Source organism: Anabas testudineus, chromosome 9, assembly GCF_900324465.2.
Source record: "Anabas testudineus chromosome 9, fAnaTes1.2, whole genome shotgun sequence".
NCBI lineage: Eukaryota > Metazoa > Chordata > Actinopteri > Anabantiformes > Anabantidae > Anabas > Anabas testudineus.
Genome location: NC_046618.1, coordinates 15,271,338 through 15,287,087, shown reverse-complemented (window position 1 = coordinate 15,287,087; position 15,750 = coordinate 15,271,338). Strand labels below are relative to the sequence as shown.

Genomic DNA, 15,750 nt, shown 5'->3' with positions numbered 1-15,750 from the left:
ACAAGAGAGACAAAAAATGTACTTCCCAAAATGTTAAAGTATCCCTTAAATGTTACTATTGGAGGATGAAGTAAAGCAGGGACAATATGGACATATCAGCATCTCTGCCACCCAAAAACAAAGCAAACAACAGCAAAAAATAACTGATAAACAAACATGTTAGATCAACATATGAAAGAAAAGCTCATTGATGGTATTGATACTGTAAATAATAAGTAAATCTTAGCTGCTAGAGGATCTCTGAGAACCACAAGCTGATTATACAACAACTTTCTTTTCCCCTCACTGTCTGTTTGTACATTAAAATTTCCTAATGGAAATGTTTCCCTAGCTGTTCTCCCCATACTGTAAATACTACAGCGGTTCCTCCCACTGTCATCCTCCTCTCCCTCTCTTCCCCTCTCTTTTTCAGTTTGTCCACAACCATGGGAACTTTTAGCAGGAGGAGGGGTGAGTGGGAGGCCAGAGCGCTGAGAAGCACGTGATTGGCCAAGAGGCAGGAACTACTCTAATATGATTGGCTGTGAGCCTGGGAGCTGGGAGCAGAATTCCCTCCTTATTTCAGGCAGCATCAGTGAGCAGCAGAGTGGGATTTGCTGTGATAGAGATGAGCATCAGATACTTCTGTTTGTTTGGGTTTCTCTGACGGGGACTCTCACAGAGCACACAGCACGTACTGTCCACCGGCCAGGACTGGATAACAATTCCTGGAACTTTCCAAACCACATATAAAGTAAGTTTTTCCTATTACCATCTGTCTCCCTGTTTCTCTTTATTGATAGCTGTGCCTCAGCAGCAGTTTATTATTTGTTTAGCATGAGTAACACAACAGTGACATCAATATAAAAGCTGACACATCATAGTAGAAATCCATCACCAGTTCTTCTCCATGTATTTAATCACCAATGTGAAGTTGTGTGTGCATGTGCAAGTGTGTGCACGCTGTGTACATGTGCTAGATTGCTGAGACATACAATGTCTTTGAAGGATGCACAGACGTCAAGAAGGAACGCAGTGCGATTTCAGTCTCCAACCTCATCAGCAAACTTGTCACTGCAACGCTTTGCATTGACAGAGGAGCTCAAGGACTCCTAAAATCTCCTGGTGTGACTTTCAGGCTGCGGGGTAGCAGTGGCAGTGGCAGTAGTCGGCTATAAATAGGCCTGCTCCAAACTGTGCTGCAGTCACACATATATTCAGACAGTGCAAAAAACTGTTTGTATACAACTTGCAGGCACCTCTGAGCAGCTGTCTTATGAGCAAAGTATGATTCCAGTGTAAACACAGCTGAGTTAGAGAACAGGCTAATACCCTTTTTATTAAAAAAAAAAAAAAAAAACTTGCATTGTATAACAGCAAAAGGGGTGAGAATAAGTGAAAGATAAACAGACATGGACAATAGAAGTAGACAGAAATTGTTGCACGTCACTCTCAGCGTGTGCGGGTGTTTTTGCTTCAGCTTAGTGTGAAAGGCATGAAAAGTGTTTGCATGTGTCAGAGTTTTCCTTGTTAAACTGCCACATGTGGCAGAGCAGCACTCGGTAACTCTTCTCAGTTTTCAGGAGCGTTATCACCACAGCTAACTTACTTAATTTCCATAGACGGACTTATCAAACTACTAGTCAAAGCAGCTTGCTCCATACATGGAGCAGAGCTGTGTCCTGTTACGTTGTGTACTCACTTACATGGACGCAGAATGTGTGAGTTTAAAACGTGACATCATATCATTACGCACAAATTAGAGGAGTTAATGTGGAGCCAGCTGAGAAACTAACTAACATACGGACCTGCATGTGTTTCGTATCTCTGCTGCCCTCTTAGGAGGGAGACAATGACTAAAATGGCTCTGTTATGAAATGTTTAATAAACAACTGTCATGCATGAAGCCCCTCCAATCCGCGTTTCATTTCATTTTTATAAAAGGTTGTGCGTATAGTATTATAATATCTAAACAAATAAGCTGCTTTATGCTATTGATTGCTCCAACAAAACAGAAGGATTAGCCTGCTTTCCAATATCCACCTGGCTGTCAGGAAACAGGGAGTCCTGTGCTGTCTCTGACCTGCGGTATGCAAACATATCCCAACAGACGGAGATATTAAACCACATCCACATGGATGAAAGTGTGAGAGGACAGTGATACACTGCGCACGTTGTTTCACCTGTACACTCGGATAGAGGCTGAGAATTTGACTTCTTTGACAGAAGCATTTGCACCGTCATCCTCTTTTCTAGTTTGGTGAGGAAGTACCTACTTTGCAGAGGTGAGACCGAGTTAGATTGGGCTGCGTAATAGACGGCTGCACTGACTCTGCTAAGATTTACACAGCATTAATGACGATTATTTTAGAGCACACATGATTTCTGTTCCTACAGTCGGCTCTGTAGTCATGTTGTTCTTGGTCTCCTTTCTGAATGACCGTTGCTGCTTGACAGTGTGAGTGAGCTTGGCTTAATGTAGGCCTACTCTGTGTGCACTGTGCAGGCACAAGACACGTCTGCGTGCCTGCTGTTGTCCTTATGTCAGTCTTCTGGATGTTTGCATCTGCACTGCATGTGCACAAATTCTCCACTGATCAGTGGTGAGCAGGACCTGAGCAGAACGTGACAGCGCCACCTTGTGTTCTGTACTTATGTGTTCCGATGGCTCAGCAACTATAAGAGATATACTGAGTTATGCAGCTTCTTAAGAATTTTAGGAGGTGATGGGTCAGAGTTCAAGTAATAGCAGTGGACTGCTGAGTTTTGTTCCAACAAAGCCAAATGTCACAGGCTTCCCTGAGCCTTTCTTGGCATTTTATGTGTGGGAGTTAATGGAAAATTATATAATTTGCTTCCCAAAGCATATTCATTGCTGTAATAAAGGCACTGTTTGTTTTCCTCAGTTTCTCTGACACAAGGGAGAGTATGCAAAAGTCCTCCAAAGCTCTCATGCAGAGGAACTGCAATGTGCATACATACACATGGATGTGCACACATAAACACATATAAGTAAACAATGCCAAAGGCATTAATTTTTATTGGAATCACTGTTCCCATAACAATAAGTAGGAAAGTGCTTTTAGAGGTTATTCTGGGACTTTGCTGCTTTGTCCAACTTACTTACTGGACTGGTTAATTGACTGTAAAAGTCAGATCCTGTTCACTCATCTTGTGGTTTTATAGAAATCCTCAAAAGGTATCAGTACCAATTTTATTTTCAACAGTTTTTAATGTTTAATTGACAGGTTTATGGAGTCAGGAATGGTTTTCTACTTAGGTAAAATATGTTCCATCCAGATGTTTGGCAACATTGTCATGAAGTCAGTGACTAATGTACTATAATGTGATATTAAATCTACGGACAAATGTGACTTCTGAACTATTAATGGAGTCTTTTCCCTTTCACAGCCTTAAAAGGAAGTTCAATAGGCATCTCTGTGACTATCCCATGTCCCATAATGATTTACACAGACATGTGCAAAACAACATAGAGGACAATATACAAGAAGATACGTTTATCTGCTCTCCTCCTGCAGTGGAACCCAATAAACTATAACCTGTAGCACATCTGGATGGTATCAGGGGAATCACAGCGCTTCTTACTTTTTAAGCCAGGCTGTTTTGGTCAGCAGTGGGACAGTGTTTGCCTTGAACTGATGTCATGTACAGCAGTATGAGCAGGGACTGACGAAACAGATGACAGTACTAGAGAAGATCTCTGTCTCGACAGCAGCATCTGTGCGTGTTGACTTTGTTACGTTAGTCAGGAAAAAAACCACCTCCGAGGGACATGAGATAGGAAAAGAACAGAGAAACAGCTGGAGTCTGGCGCTCACTTGCACATCCCTTTCCCCTCTCCACGCTGGAAGTCCTGTCATTGTGTTTGTTAGGCTTTTTTTATATAAAGAGTTACAGCTTATGCTACTTTTACAGATGCACAGTAATTAGGGATTTGTCCCGGTCTGAAATGTGGAGGGGATGGGTGGGGGTTGAGGGGGGGGGTCTTAATGATGTCTCGAGAGGGTGATGGTATTTGCTGGTCATCTTTTGGTCATTTCTTGTCGAGCATATCCTTGGGTTTTGTTTGCATCACAGAAAACTTTCCATAAACAACTGTTGATATTTTCTGTGTTTAGACTGGGTCACGGAAACATTGCTCTTGAAAACATAACGTGTAGACAAAAGGGCCACAAATGCTTTGGGCGTCTGCAGAGCGTGGTCTTCTTTGAAACCCAACTCTTTTTACTTATGTTCTCACAGTCACACATGCAAAACACACTGACGCTATAACACGACTTTCAGCATTTTAGGAGAGGAGCAGGAGAGTACAGGGTAATTTCAGCACTTAATGACCATTCCAGTCTCACCACAGTGTTTCCAACCGAGTCAACCAACTGGATAAAGTTGCACCGTAACATATTGGCTCGTCTCTCTCACACAGAGCTGATTGCGTTGCTTGGAGTGAGCACCCGCTGCAGAGTAACTGGAGTTAAGCGCTGTTGACAGCTAGTATTTGTGCAAGGAAGGAATGGATAAACATCAGTGGTGGCATATGAATTATTACATTTTTCTTTTCCTGCAACAGAGCCAGAATGACTTGCTTTATCTTACGCTTGTCTTATCTGCCACACTCACGCTTTCTTACAGGATAGAGGCGGAACTGAGGTGGACAAAAATACAAATAAATAGTACAGATTAGATGCACAGAATATGTCAATGTCATCGTTCTGCTCAGAAAAGAATTGTGTCCTTGGCAATATCAGACGACATAGATAACTTTAGATTGCTATGATTTGCTTTTTAACTAGTGACATCCACCTGCAGTACTTGCAAAATTTTTATTTGGATATTCAGTGTGATCTGATTTCATTGTGTGTAAGATTCCTTCATGCTGTTTGCTTGAATAATTTCCATTAATTGTATGAGATTCAGAAAAACCTGATTGTCCATCACAAAGTAAAGGGTTAAAACATGGCAACAAAAATAACATTATCAGTGTTAACTTTGTTTTGTAGCATATTTCTCCCAAGGTTGCTGAGGGATTTCCCTTGAATCTCTTTCAGACCTGACTCAGCAATGAAGGAGATACTGTAAAATGAGTTGTAACTTATTTATATGCTGTACTTATTGTCTTGTTTTGTTGATGGGAAACACAGCATAGATGGTTTTCACACAGTGTCACATTAACTCATTTTACTTAGCATACTTCCTGTTTAGAAAGTGTTTAGAAGGAGGAAATCATGAACTCTCTAACTCAATTCCAAAAAGAAGTGTTGTTTTTATATAACATGACACAGCATTGCTGCTGGATTTGTAGAGTCAGCAACTTGTCCCTTATCATCTGAAATTCCATCTGTCCGTGTACAAATTTTGTTGTGTATGTAAACAGGTTTTGGCTGTTTGCTCTTCTTCGATTCCTTTGTGGTTTAAACTTGATAATGTTTTGTGTAGTTAAATGTCATTTTCTAGTTTACATTCCCACCCCCTACTCCCCGTTCCTGTCCACGCAGAGGGTGGAGGATTCAGGAAGGTCTCAGAGTCTAATTCCATGTCACCATCTAAAGATGCTGGACGTAAGACATATTGCTTATGGCTAATTAATGGGATTTGTTTTGAGTTTTTTTTTTTTCTAGATGAACAAGTTGTGTAAGCACATCTGCTGGAAAATATTTGGTTTTATGGTTGTCTGTTATTATGTAGACGTGATGCCAACACTTCTCTGCGGTTTGGTGCTGCTTCAGACTTGCAAAACTGGTCATCACAGGGGGTTTGGTGGAGAAATCAGCCTTGCCACACCTTGTATTTCGGCCAATGCAAATGTTTTTAGAAAAATAAGATTACAGATATGTAATCAGCTTTCTGGCTACCTCATATAATCTGGGGACAGACTAAGCCTCAGAGGGTGGGCCTATTTTACATAACAGGACAAAAAAAGAAAAAAAAGGAAAAGACAAATCACATCAGAGCAGCAGACTTTTCCCTCAGTTGATGTATTTGCTTTGTCCGCTTTGGTCAACTTAACCCAGTGTAATGTTTACACACCCTGCCCAGGGGAGGGAGCTCCTCCCCTGGCAAAAACATGCACTACACACACACGCACCATCATTTCTAGCATCTATATGTTTCAGGACAGCTCAGCTGAGTTTAACTACCTGTTTTCATTTGGAATAAATGATTGAGGAAGGTTTTCAGGGATTTGTATCTGCTCTACAGTCCAATGTTACTTTGTCACCTTAGAAGATTATTAAAATAATAATACTAATTAATCTAGTATCTAAACTTTTGCCTGCTGGCTTTCAGCAGGAGACATTAATCATTAAAATTCAATTTATAAACTGTTGAAATAAACAAGCGTTCACAAAGGAGCCTTGAAATGAAAATGTTTGTTTCAGCCTTTATCAAAAATTGTCACAACAGCTTGTTACAAGAAGCTTTCGGAGCACAAACTAATAAGAAAGCTACAATATTCACTTTTTGAGAATCAAGCTAGAGGGCATTAGACTCCAGATCAAACCACTCCACTCAGGTATCATATCGCCCTTTATGTGCTATTAATGAACGAATTAGACAACGGAGGTGTCGGTGAGAGCCACATCCCTCCTGTGTCGTGTCCTCACAGTCGGTGAGAGTGTTCATAAAGCTTTCGTTTAGGTAGTGAACAAGCTGACACTAATACGTTTAACTGTGATTGTCTTCTGCTTCTTGCTGCATTAAGTTGGCTGGCTTCAACTAATTGTTACAAACACATGTTACAGATATAATATCGGACTGTTTCAAAAATGAGGCAGCTGTGTAGTAAAATAAATACACATACATGGTGTATTTCTTCTGTTATTTAAAAGTCACTGTACTCTGTAGTACTGTGTGTGCGTTTTATATTGAAGACATTTGGCCTGTTAAAATGTTGTGGTACAGCGAAGGTGTAACACTGACAAAGCAGGCACATTTACAGGAGCTGAAGCTATCGTGCCAAAGGAAAAATCATGTCACGCCTTGGGTGAAAACGCTCTAATGTAGTTGGACACAGTGTCAGGGTTTCTTTCTTTCACGTGTGTGTGTGTGTAGCAATGCTCTAGTAGTGCTTGCCTTGCCCAATCCTATGTTAGTGCAGTGGTTTTCTTTGGGGGAGTCCTGAAGTATATTTGGTATAACGTGAAAAAGCTAAATGAATCAATCTGGTAGATTTTGAGGCTGTTTTGGTTTTTTTTTTCGAATGCACAGACTGGTGAGGCACCAAGCATTAACTACTTTCTGCTGCCAGTCATTTGTAGCCAGGCCTTTAACAACTACAAGGACTGGGTTCGTGACCTCGACAGGAAGCAGCCTTGCTGTGTTCAGTCAGTCGTCAGTGTCCATATTGAATCTGATGGGATGAGATACAGGCTGGGATTCAGCTCACCTCTGTGCGCCTGCTCTTTTCTGCCAGGCTGTATGCATAGGACTGACTCATCCCCAGCTCTGCAGTACCAACTACCGCCTTGGGTCAGTGATGTCATTAGACTGTAGTAGTCCATGTGTATGAGAGAAATGGGGTAGTTGACAATTCCACTTGCACAGTGTGTGTGTTTGTGTGTGTAAGAGAGGTGGAAAACGCTCTCATTACAGCACAGAATAAAGGGAAACGCATGATAAATGCGCTGTAGAAATGTAAAATGTATATTTAGATGCGTGTTTTTTATTATTGCGGTGAACTGAGAAGGTTTCAGGAGAGAGTGATGTGGGACACACAGGCAACAGTAGCTCTCTGGGAACCTCTGCTGGCAGTACAAAGCAGAGCAGCACTCTGTTTTAAGGAGTCACAGGTATGCTTAATTTAAATGTAAAGATTGTTAAAATATAGGATTTAAGAGTGAGATTTAAAGTGTTCTGGTGTTATTTTACTGAATCCTACTACTGAGCTACAGCTTATGAAAGTGTGTTAAAGCTGCTGTTTGTAGCTGACACCGTACTAATTCACTGCAGGATTTTCACAACCCTTTCTTTGCTTTCACTGGTCCACAGAGAGCCATAAACCGGTGCTTGCACAAAAGCTTCCTTAATTATAAGTCAGCAATAAAATGAAAGAATTACCACAGAATACAGTTGCTCACCTCCTCCGCCTTGGAAATGGCTCCCAGTTGGCGACGTTGAAAATAGGAAAAACACAGAAGTAAATTATTTTCAAATGTATTTCAATGTATTGATTTTAAACAATGAGCTAACGGTAACTGGGGTCACAGTTTGATGTAGTACTGTCATACAGCCTGTGCTTCATACACTGTATATGTTTAACTATTCCTTTGGAGTTTGTGTTCACCTGGTAAATCTGATGACCACCAACCCCTGAGGAAAATCTAATGCTTTAGCTGCTGTCACTTTGTCTGTTAGCTGTGTCAGCTGTTTGGTGCTGTGAAGTGATTGTGCTGCAGGTTGAGTAGTAGTCAACCAACCGGTTAAAATCAATGTACAATCAACTTACACTATTTTTTCCATATATGTATATATAAATACATATTTTTGTATCTCATTGAAGAGAGAACAGTTACAAAAACATGCATGCTTCTAAAAGTGAGAAATGATAAAACGGTAATCCACCTGTAGGTGCCGAGAGGATCCAGCAGATCATGTGAAGTATGTGCAATAACAGCGATTTCGGTCAGACAGCGCTTCATTGTTGAGACACAGTCGAATATCAAACTGTTTTCAAAATACTCCAACATCTGATGACCTCAATTTCACAGCACAAAAAGCAAACAATAAAATGTGTGACTCATACTCGCATCTGCCAGACAATAAACGGAATATAAGGCAATTATTTTCAGAGAGCTTGAGGTGTGAGACCTAATTTACATTTCAAGTAAATGTTATTGTATTTTCAGCCCTGGTCCACATACTTTGAAATTGTTTGGAGCTGCTACAAAGGGCTCATCATTGTCAACAATATGCTACAGAAATGAATAGAAAAGAAATTGAGCTGTTTTGCCTGATGTGGCTTTTTAACAACGGCTTTCAGTTTGTCCATACTTGAGGGGGGATTTGAGCTCCTACAGGCACTGCACGTGATCAAGGGTACAGTTTAATATAGAATAAGGAGCGCCAGTCCTCAAAGTGAGAGCGTGCCAAGTGACAGCACATCTGTCATTTGCAGGTCATGTTCCAAGGGCACGTGTGTGCACATGAATGTTGGGATGCCTTTGAGTGTGATTGTATTGCGGGATTTATCGATTCATGTGATGAATGGATTGAGGGATGGTTGTGGCATTTGATAGTCCGCCGTGTGTAAAAGGACAGGTTAGGATAAAGTCAGCCGAGCAATGTGTCAGCGTCACTCCACATACACCATCACACAAATCAAACTCATCCATCCTATTTTGTGCCGTTCTGTCTAGCAAGTGCAGCACCACTTGGAGGAGCCACTGTTTCAACTTACCCAGCAGCGGATGGGGAGATTGATGCTCGCCGTTTGACTCCGAGGCTTCCTTTCAATTCCTTTTACCACATCTACCGAAGCCCCTTACTTCAGAGGTGGCTCCGCTCTGATCTTAAAGCTGCAATCAGTGACCAAAATAAAAATTAGCAAATCGATAAGATAATAATGTGCACCATCTGTAGCTAAGTGAATGAACTCCATGAGGTGGAAAAATCCACTTGATGTGAATCAAGTGAATAGCTGAAAATGTGAGACTGATTGGATGGTACATGGGGAGCTTTTAGTGAGCATCAAACAAGTGTCACTGCCTATTTACTCTGTAAACACCGTGATGTACCGTATAATGGGTAGTAATTTATTTTAATTTGAAGAGTCTAAGATGAAGCTTTGCAGCAGCTTTGACTGATTTGTTTACTGATTGCTTTGTTTTAATATTTACCGTCTAAGCTTGAATATTAATGTCTGTAAAGTAGCTTCTTTCAGTAGCTTCCCTCCAAAATATTAGCTTGACAAATTGAACAAAAGGTGCACTTGATTAATATGGGCTACACAGACCTGCCTACAAAGAGAAGAGAAGTGACTGGCTATTTCAGCAAAGCCACAGCGCCTGCTCATCTCAGCTGATTGAATGGCTGCAATAAAAGGCTGAAATACTTTTGAGCGATTATTCAATAAGCAGCTGTGGGAGCTCAACAAGGAAAAAAGAGACGTTTAGCATTTGCAGAGGGCAGTTTTCACATCTGAAGCCCTCTGGTTGGGGCATCTATAGGTCTAATTGCACCTCGTGTAGCTATATCATGAGCCTAGAGAGTAATCAGCGCCCTGTCGTTGGCACGCTGACACATCACACACGGTTGAGCTTCCTGTCAACAAAGCAGACGGCATCTGTTTGTTTTAGGGCACGAACAACGGTGTTGCTGACTGGCACATTATGCAAGCATCAGCAAGACAATCTTTCTGTGATGTGATGCTGTCGCTGATGTTATTTCATGTGATTGGTTAGTCAGTTTTAAGAATATATTCATGCCATGTCCTCACACACAGTTCATGAACATTTTCTACAACCCAGGTCACATCCCTTCGATGACTAAGATTTAGAGAGTTTGAATACTTGGTGGGTTTTATTTCAGGGTTTGCATAGAAATTCTTCTCTATCCTCTCGAATCCCTTTAAATAACATGCATAATAAAATGAGTAATAATAACAGACTGGATCGAAGAGTGTGACGTTTTGTGCGTTCAAGGCTAAAATCCTTCACATTATTTTGGAAAATCATCACATTCGAGCTCTAGACCCACTCTGAAGAAACAGTGAGGGACGGGAGGAGGGAGTATTTATGTTATTCTACCAGCTCCTGCGATTTAATTTATGCCTCGCTAGACCTTCAACTGACTTAGAGCTACCTTGACTTGTAATGACAGCGTGGTGTGCACTAAGACAAAAGAGGTTTATGACAGATGTTCTTGACAGATGTCAACTGCATCAGCAGATTTAGTCTGTCTGTTAATTAGGGGTTTCTCAGCATTGTCAGTCTGTGCCAAGCATGTTTACTGTTTCCAAACTGCAGTATAGACAAATGCAATATAATTGACTGGGTTTTCCCTTCACGCAGTGGTACAATAAAAATGCAACTGTGTAGGACGTGTCAAGTACAACACAGCCAGAGCATATTCATGGAGAGCTGACTAATTATAACACTTAAAGAGGTATAGTAAATCTAAATATATAAAATGACATGTATGACATTGTATTTCTGATCTTTTCTTATCAGATTACGGTAGCTATGCAAACTTGTAATGCAGGCGACAGTGATCAGACTGCTACACAACATATTGGACTAATATATAGTGTAAACTGTAGGTGTAGGTATTTAGAAATGCTTCAAATAATATTGTTGTAAATGACAAACAAATAAAAAACACAATATTTCTCCTGCCGGTTTCCACTTTCATAAACAGCGGGAAGATGAGCGACCAGTATGTATGTGTGCTATGCTAAGTGTGCTAAGAAGGATTCAGACGTTTATGTCTAAGAGTTCTATATATTTGCATGATTGGTGCAGTGCATGTTCTGGCGTCTATGCAGAGTTATGCACATATTTTTCAAGATGAAGGACAGACCTCTCCTCTCCTCTCCTCTCCTCTCCTCTCCTCTCCTCTCCTCTCCTCTCCTCTCCTCTCCTCTCCTCTCCTCTCCCGAGCTCGATCGATGGAGGCTGTCCAACCAGCTCTGTCTGTTTTTCTGTCTGTGGTAATTACCTGTCATGATGAGCCTGAGCTAAAGGACCAGAGTGGGGGATAATGTGCGACCTGTTTGACTGATCTCTCATTTAAAGCACATCCAATGTTGCTGATGAGTCCTGGTACACAGGGATGGAGTGGAGTTAGTGTTATTTCCAGCCTCATGGATTGTGGCAATGAAGGGCTTATGCAGTAAATGGCAGGTGACTTGCAGGTATATGTGTTGTTGATGAAAAATCTTTATTCAAATAGGTATGACTCATGTGGAACACAGGCAGCCATAAAGGAAGCCTCTTTTATAGCGACACTATATTATTCAGAGACTGCAGCTAGGCATTCATAGAAAACTTTACAGACGTACAGCGTACAGAGAAGACAGGTAGAGTTGTTATAAAGAAGCAGAGTAAAATGAGGATTCGTGAATTGTCTTCTCACTTTCTGGATACTTCTCGCAGGTTTATAACAAGAAAACCGTAGACGTGACAAGAATGTTAAACCATAAATAGACTCTCCGTATACGCTTCAATCAGACCACAGGAGAATTTGATTATTTACTTCTTTGAAGTTCCACAGGATTTTCTGCCTGTGTCACAACACTTTGTGAACTGCTACGGACATCGAGTTCAGCACAGCGGGTCGTGTTATATGTGTGCGTGTGTGTGTTTGTGTGCGTGTATGAGGAAAAGAATGAGAGGGGCAGGTGTGGGCTTGGGGGTTATTAGGCCAGGTAAACAGAATATGGTTGTGTAACTCTGGCTGATAATTCACTGACCTTTACCTTTTACACTCTAATGCATTCTAATGGGCCAGCAGATCTCAGCATGGCTCCTTTTCACCAACACACACACACACACACACACACACGCACACACACACACATGCGAGTACCAGGTTGTCTAGGAGATCAAAGCTTTTATATTCTCAACTCACAAAACCCCTGGGTGGTGGTATAAACTTACCTTAGCTTGTCGAGATAATGTTCTTTTACTTGAAAACCATCAACAACAAATTTCAAGAACTCCTCCGTTTTCACAGATTTGTTGTTTTGTTTTTTTTCCATTTGGTCAAAGTTTTGAGGCCACATAACGCAATTTAAAAAAGATAATCAGTAGAAGTCTTGCTGTACTTTCTTTAGTTAACATCCAATTTTGAATTTACTACTTTTTTACTTGTGTTTATATTATTATTATTATCATAATTATTTCTTGCAAGCCCTACCTTTGATCTGGAACTCTGTGACTAAGCCCTGCTTGTTTTCAGAGGTGGCACACACCATGCAAAAGAATGACCGGTCCGGGGACGACAGCCAGCGGGACAGTGTAAGTAAAAGCCAGCTTTTGTGCCTTTTCTTTCCCTTTTCATTAAATCTTCTTTTTTCTTCTTCATATTTAACAAAGCATGTCTAATGTCTTATTATACAGTGTTATACATGTGAGTATGTGCGGTCAGAGGGATATTTATACAGTTTTATAAGTCTATAACACAGCTAATTACAGAGCTAGTTGATAAGTTCTGGGAAGTTCACACCACTTTTGGCTATTAGTGGCGTTTGTGGTATGGAAGTGTGACACAACAATGTGAGATTACTCTCACATTCTGACTGTTTCAACCCATTCTGTTGCTCATTAAAAAAAACCTTTAACTGTGGTACTTTGCATGCACATGCCTGGATTCATTTGATTATTATATATTTTTTATGTTTTTCTAAATATACTAGGCGCACAGTGCAGTTTCCTTTTTACACACAATGAAAGATGGTCTGTTGGTGTTTGTCACAAACCTTGAATATAAACATTTTATCTCCTTATGCGAAAGTCAAAGTTCTTCATTTACACTACAAGTAGCTAAACAGAAGATCAAAACACTTCCTACACAAAATAGCTGTTTTTCATGAGAATCAAGATTGAACACATACGATGATTTAAAGGGCACATTTTTTAGTATCCTCCTTCCCATTATTTTAGTCTGGACAGTGCACGTTTATGAATAGTGTTGCACCTTGCACTGGCTCCTTTCTAATAGAGTATAATGAAGCGGATGACTTCATACATGTACTTTCCACAGTAGAACCACTGGAAACAAGTTAAAAATCGGATTTCAACTCTGTACAATTTCCATTGTAAAACGTCCTTAATTGGACTGACTATAAAACAAGCTGAGTTGTATTTGATTGTATTTTAAAAAGAGAATGTTTTTGTGTGTTTTTTTGGGAGCTTGACACAAGAGAAGTTATTGTTCGCAGTGGATCGTTGTATTTCAAAAAGTCTGGCAAATATCCCATCATCATACGTACTCTTAGTTTCTATAATAACTGAGAAAATATTTGGCTTCATTCCACAGAATCATGAAACAATGCCTGTTTCCCAATATCCTTGACTACATATTATGTCTTTAACTTATTTATTTTGCCCAAGCAACAGTCCAAAAGTCAAATGTCTTACATTACTTAAGATAAAGAAAAGGACTGACCCAGAGAATGTCTAGCATTTGTGTTTGAAAAATACTAACAACCAGTAATTTGAAGTAATCCTTTCTTTAGGTGGAGCGTCCAATACTGTCAGCTGTGGTATTTTTAGTGCTATTTTATTCAAACAATTTTCATTTAATTGCATTCTGTGTCCTTCATCACTAATCCCACACAACAGCTACTCTACCATCAACATCTAACCAAATGTCTCTGTGTTCTCACATGGTGTGGTCAGAGTTGTGTGCAAGCTGTCCATCACCTACTATCCATCTGGATTTAATAGGCAGATTCCTGGAAATCAAACAGATCAGAGAGGTCAGAGCTACTGTGCTTAACTAGAGATGGAGCTCGGGCAGCACAGCAGCGGATGCTATCAGGTTTATCCTCCTGTGCTTGAACAAGATATTCAATCATACTTTTTGGTGGTTGACCTTGAGTTGCTCAGACTCACGGTCAGTGTGTGCGTTCTTTAAATAGCATAGTAGAAGAAATACATGCAGATTGAAAAGGACTCTAGTGGCAATATCAGCCAAAATATAAATGACAGATTTAACCAGAGAAAACTGATATATTTTTATTCCTGCTGTACATGTGCTACATTATCCACATCTCTATGTGAACCGTGGTGAAGGATAAGGCACACTGAAACAGTATACTGCCAACTTAAAGACTCTGTGTATCCTATTTGGAAACATTTGTGCCAGAGATCACAATGAGAAAGCACTCTAGGACAACATTACCTGCAAATTTGGGTGCTCAAACTGATGCATAATATTAAAACAAAAAGCATGTGTTGCCACCGGCGCAATGGTAGAAAGGCCTGCATAAATACAAATGGTTATTAAAAAAAGTTTTGAAATTACATAGCTGTTCATTACTTAAAACATGTCCTGGGGAAAATGACTGAAAAGAAAAAGTGTTGTGATTGAATTTTTATGAAAATGCGCCTGTAAGATATAAGTATTCGAACTAATTGGCAATAATACATTATAGTTTACGTGAGATGTGTCTGTGATTAATCAATTAAGACAGAGCCAAGAGAGCAAGGCAGGGGAGCGAGAGAAATGGGTGGGACATCAAGAGAGACAGGTAATTAGAAGAGAGGAGAGGTGGGGGGTGGGTGGTTGAGGTTAAGACTAGAAGTGAATACAAAAAACAAACCGAGAGCAGCAGAGATGCTCCCTCATCATCCTGAGGGGCATATTGAGGTAGAGCAGGGACACAGGCTATGCTGATGAATACGTTTCACATGGCTCTCGGGGGCTGTCCAATCAGGCAGCGCCATTGATGAATAGTCATGAGTCACCTTATCAGCATCACCATGGTTACACAGATGCGACTGTGGCCCTGTGAATGTGATGAGGGAATAGAAATGGGCCAAACGGCGTTCAGCCTCCTTCCCGCACACATCTTGATCACCAATTAGAGCCCAGCAGGGGAGCATCCAGGCCATGTGTTTGGGCCTCTCCAGCCTCGAGGATAAGGGAGAGGGTTTTGAGTGAGGAGAAAGGAAGAAGGGGAGATGGTGAAGAAGATGGTTAGGGATTCAATGCGTGGGAAGGGTGCAAACAGCAAACAAGGAGGAAGGGGATTTGGAGGTGGATTTGATTTGGCGTGAATTATTCGATGATACATAATCATATTAATCACCA

The 15,750-nt window shown here is 40.7% G+C and overlaps 1 protein-coding gene across 1 annotated transcript in view; it reads left to right on the top strand.

Annotated features, from left to right (window-relative positions):
* Positions 1-587: 587 nt before the first annotated feature.
* The window catches only part of LOC113150303 (cAMP-specific 3',5'-cyclic phosphodiesterase 4D), a 63,099-nt gene continuing 47,936 nt past the window's right edge, over positions 588-15,750 (top strand). The window contains exons 1-2 of the mRNA XM_026342750.1: positions 588-733; positions 12,892-12,950. Of these exons, the coding sequence (XP_026198535.1) occupies positions 12,906-12,950 (45 nt within the window). The 5' untranslated portion in view covers positions 588-733; positions 12,892-12,905. The remainder of the gene's footprint in view (positions 734-12,891; positions 12,951-15,750) is intronic.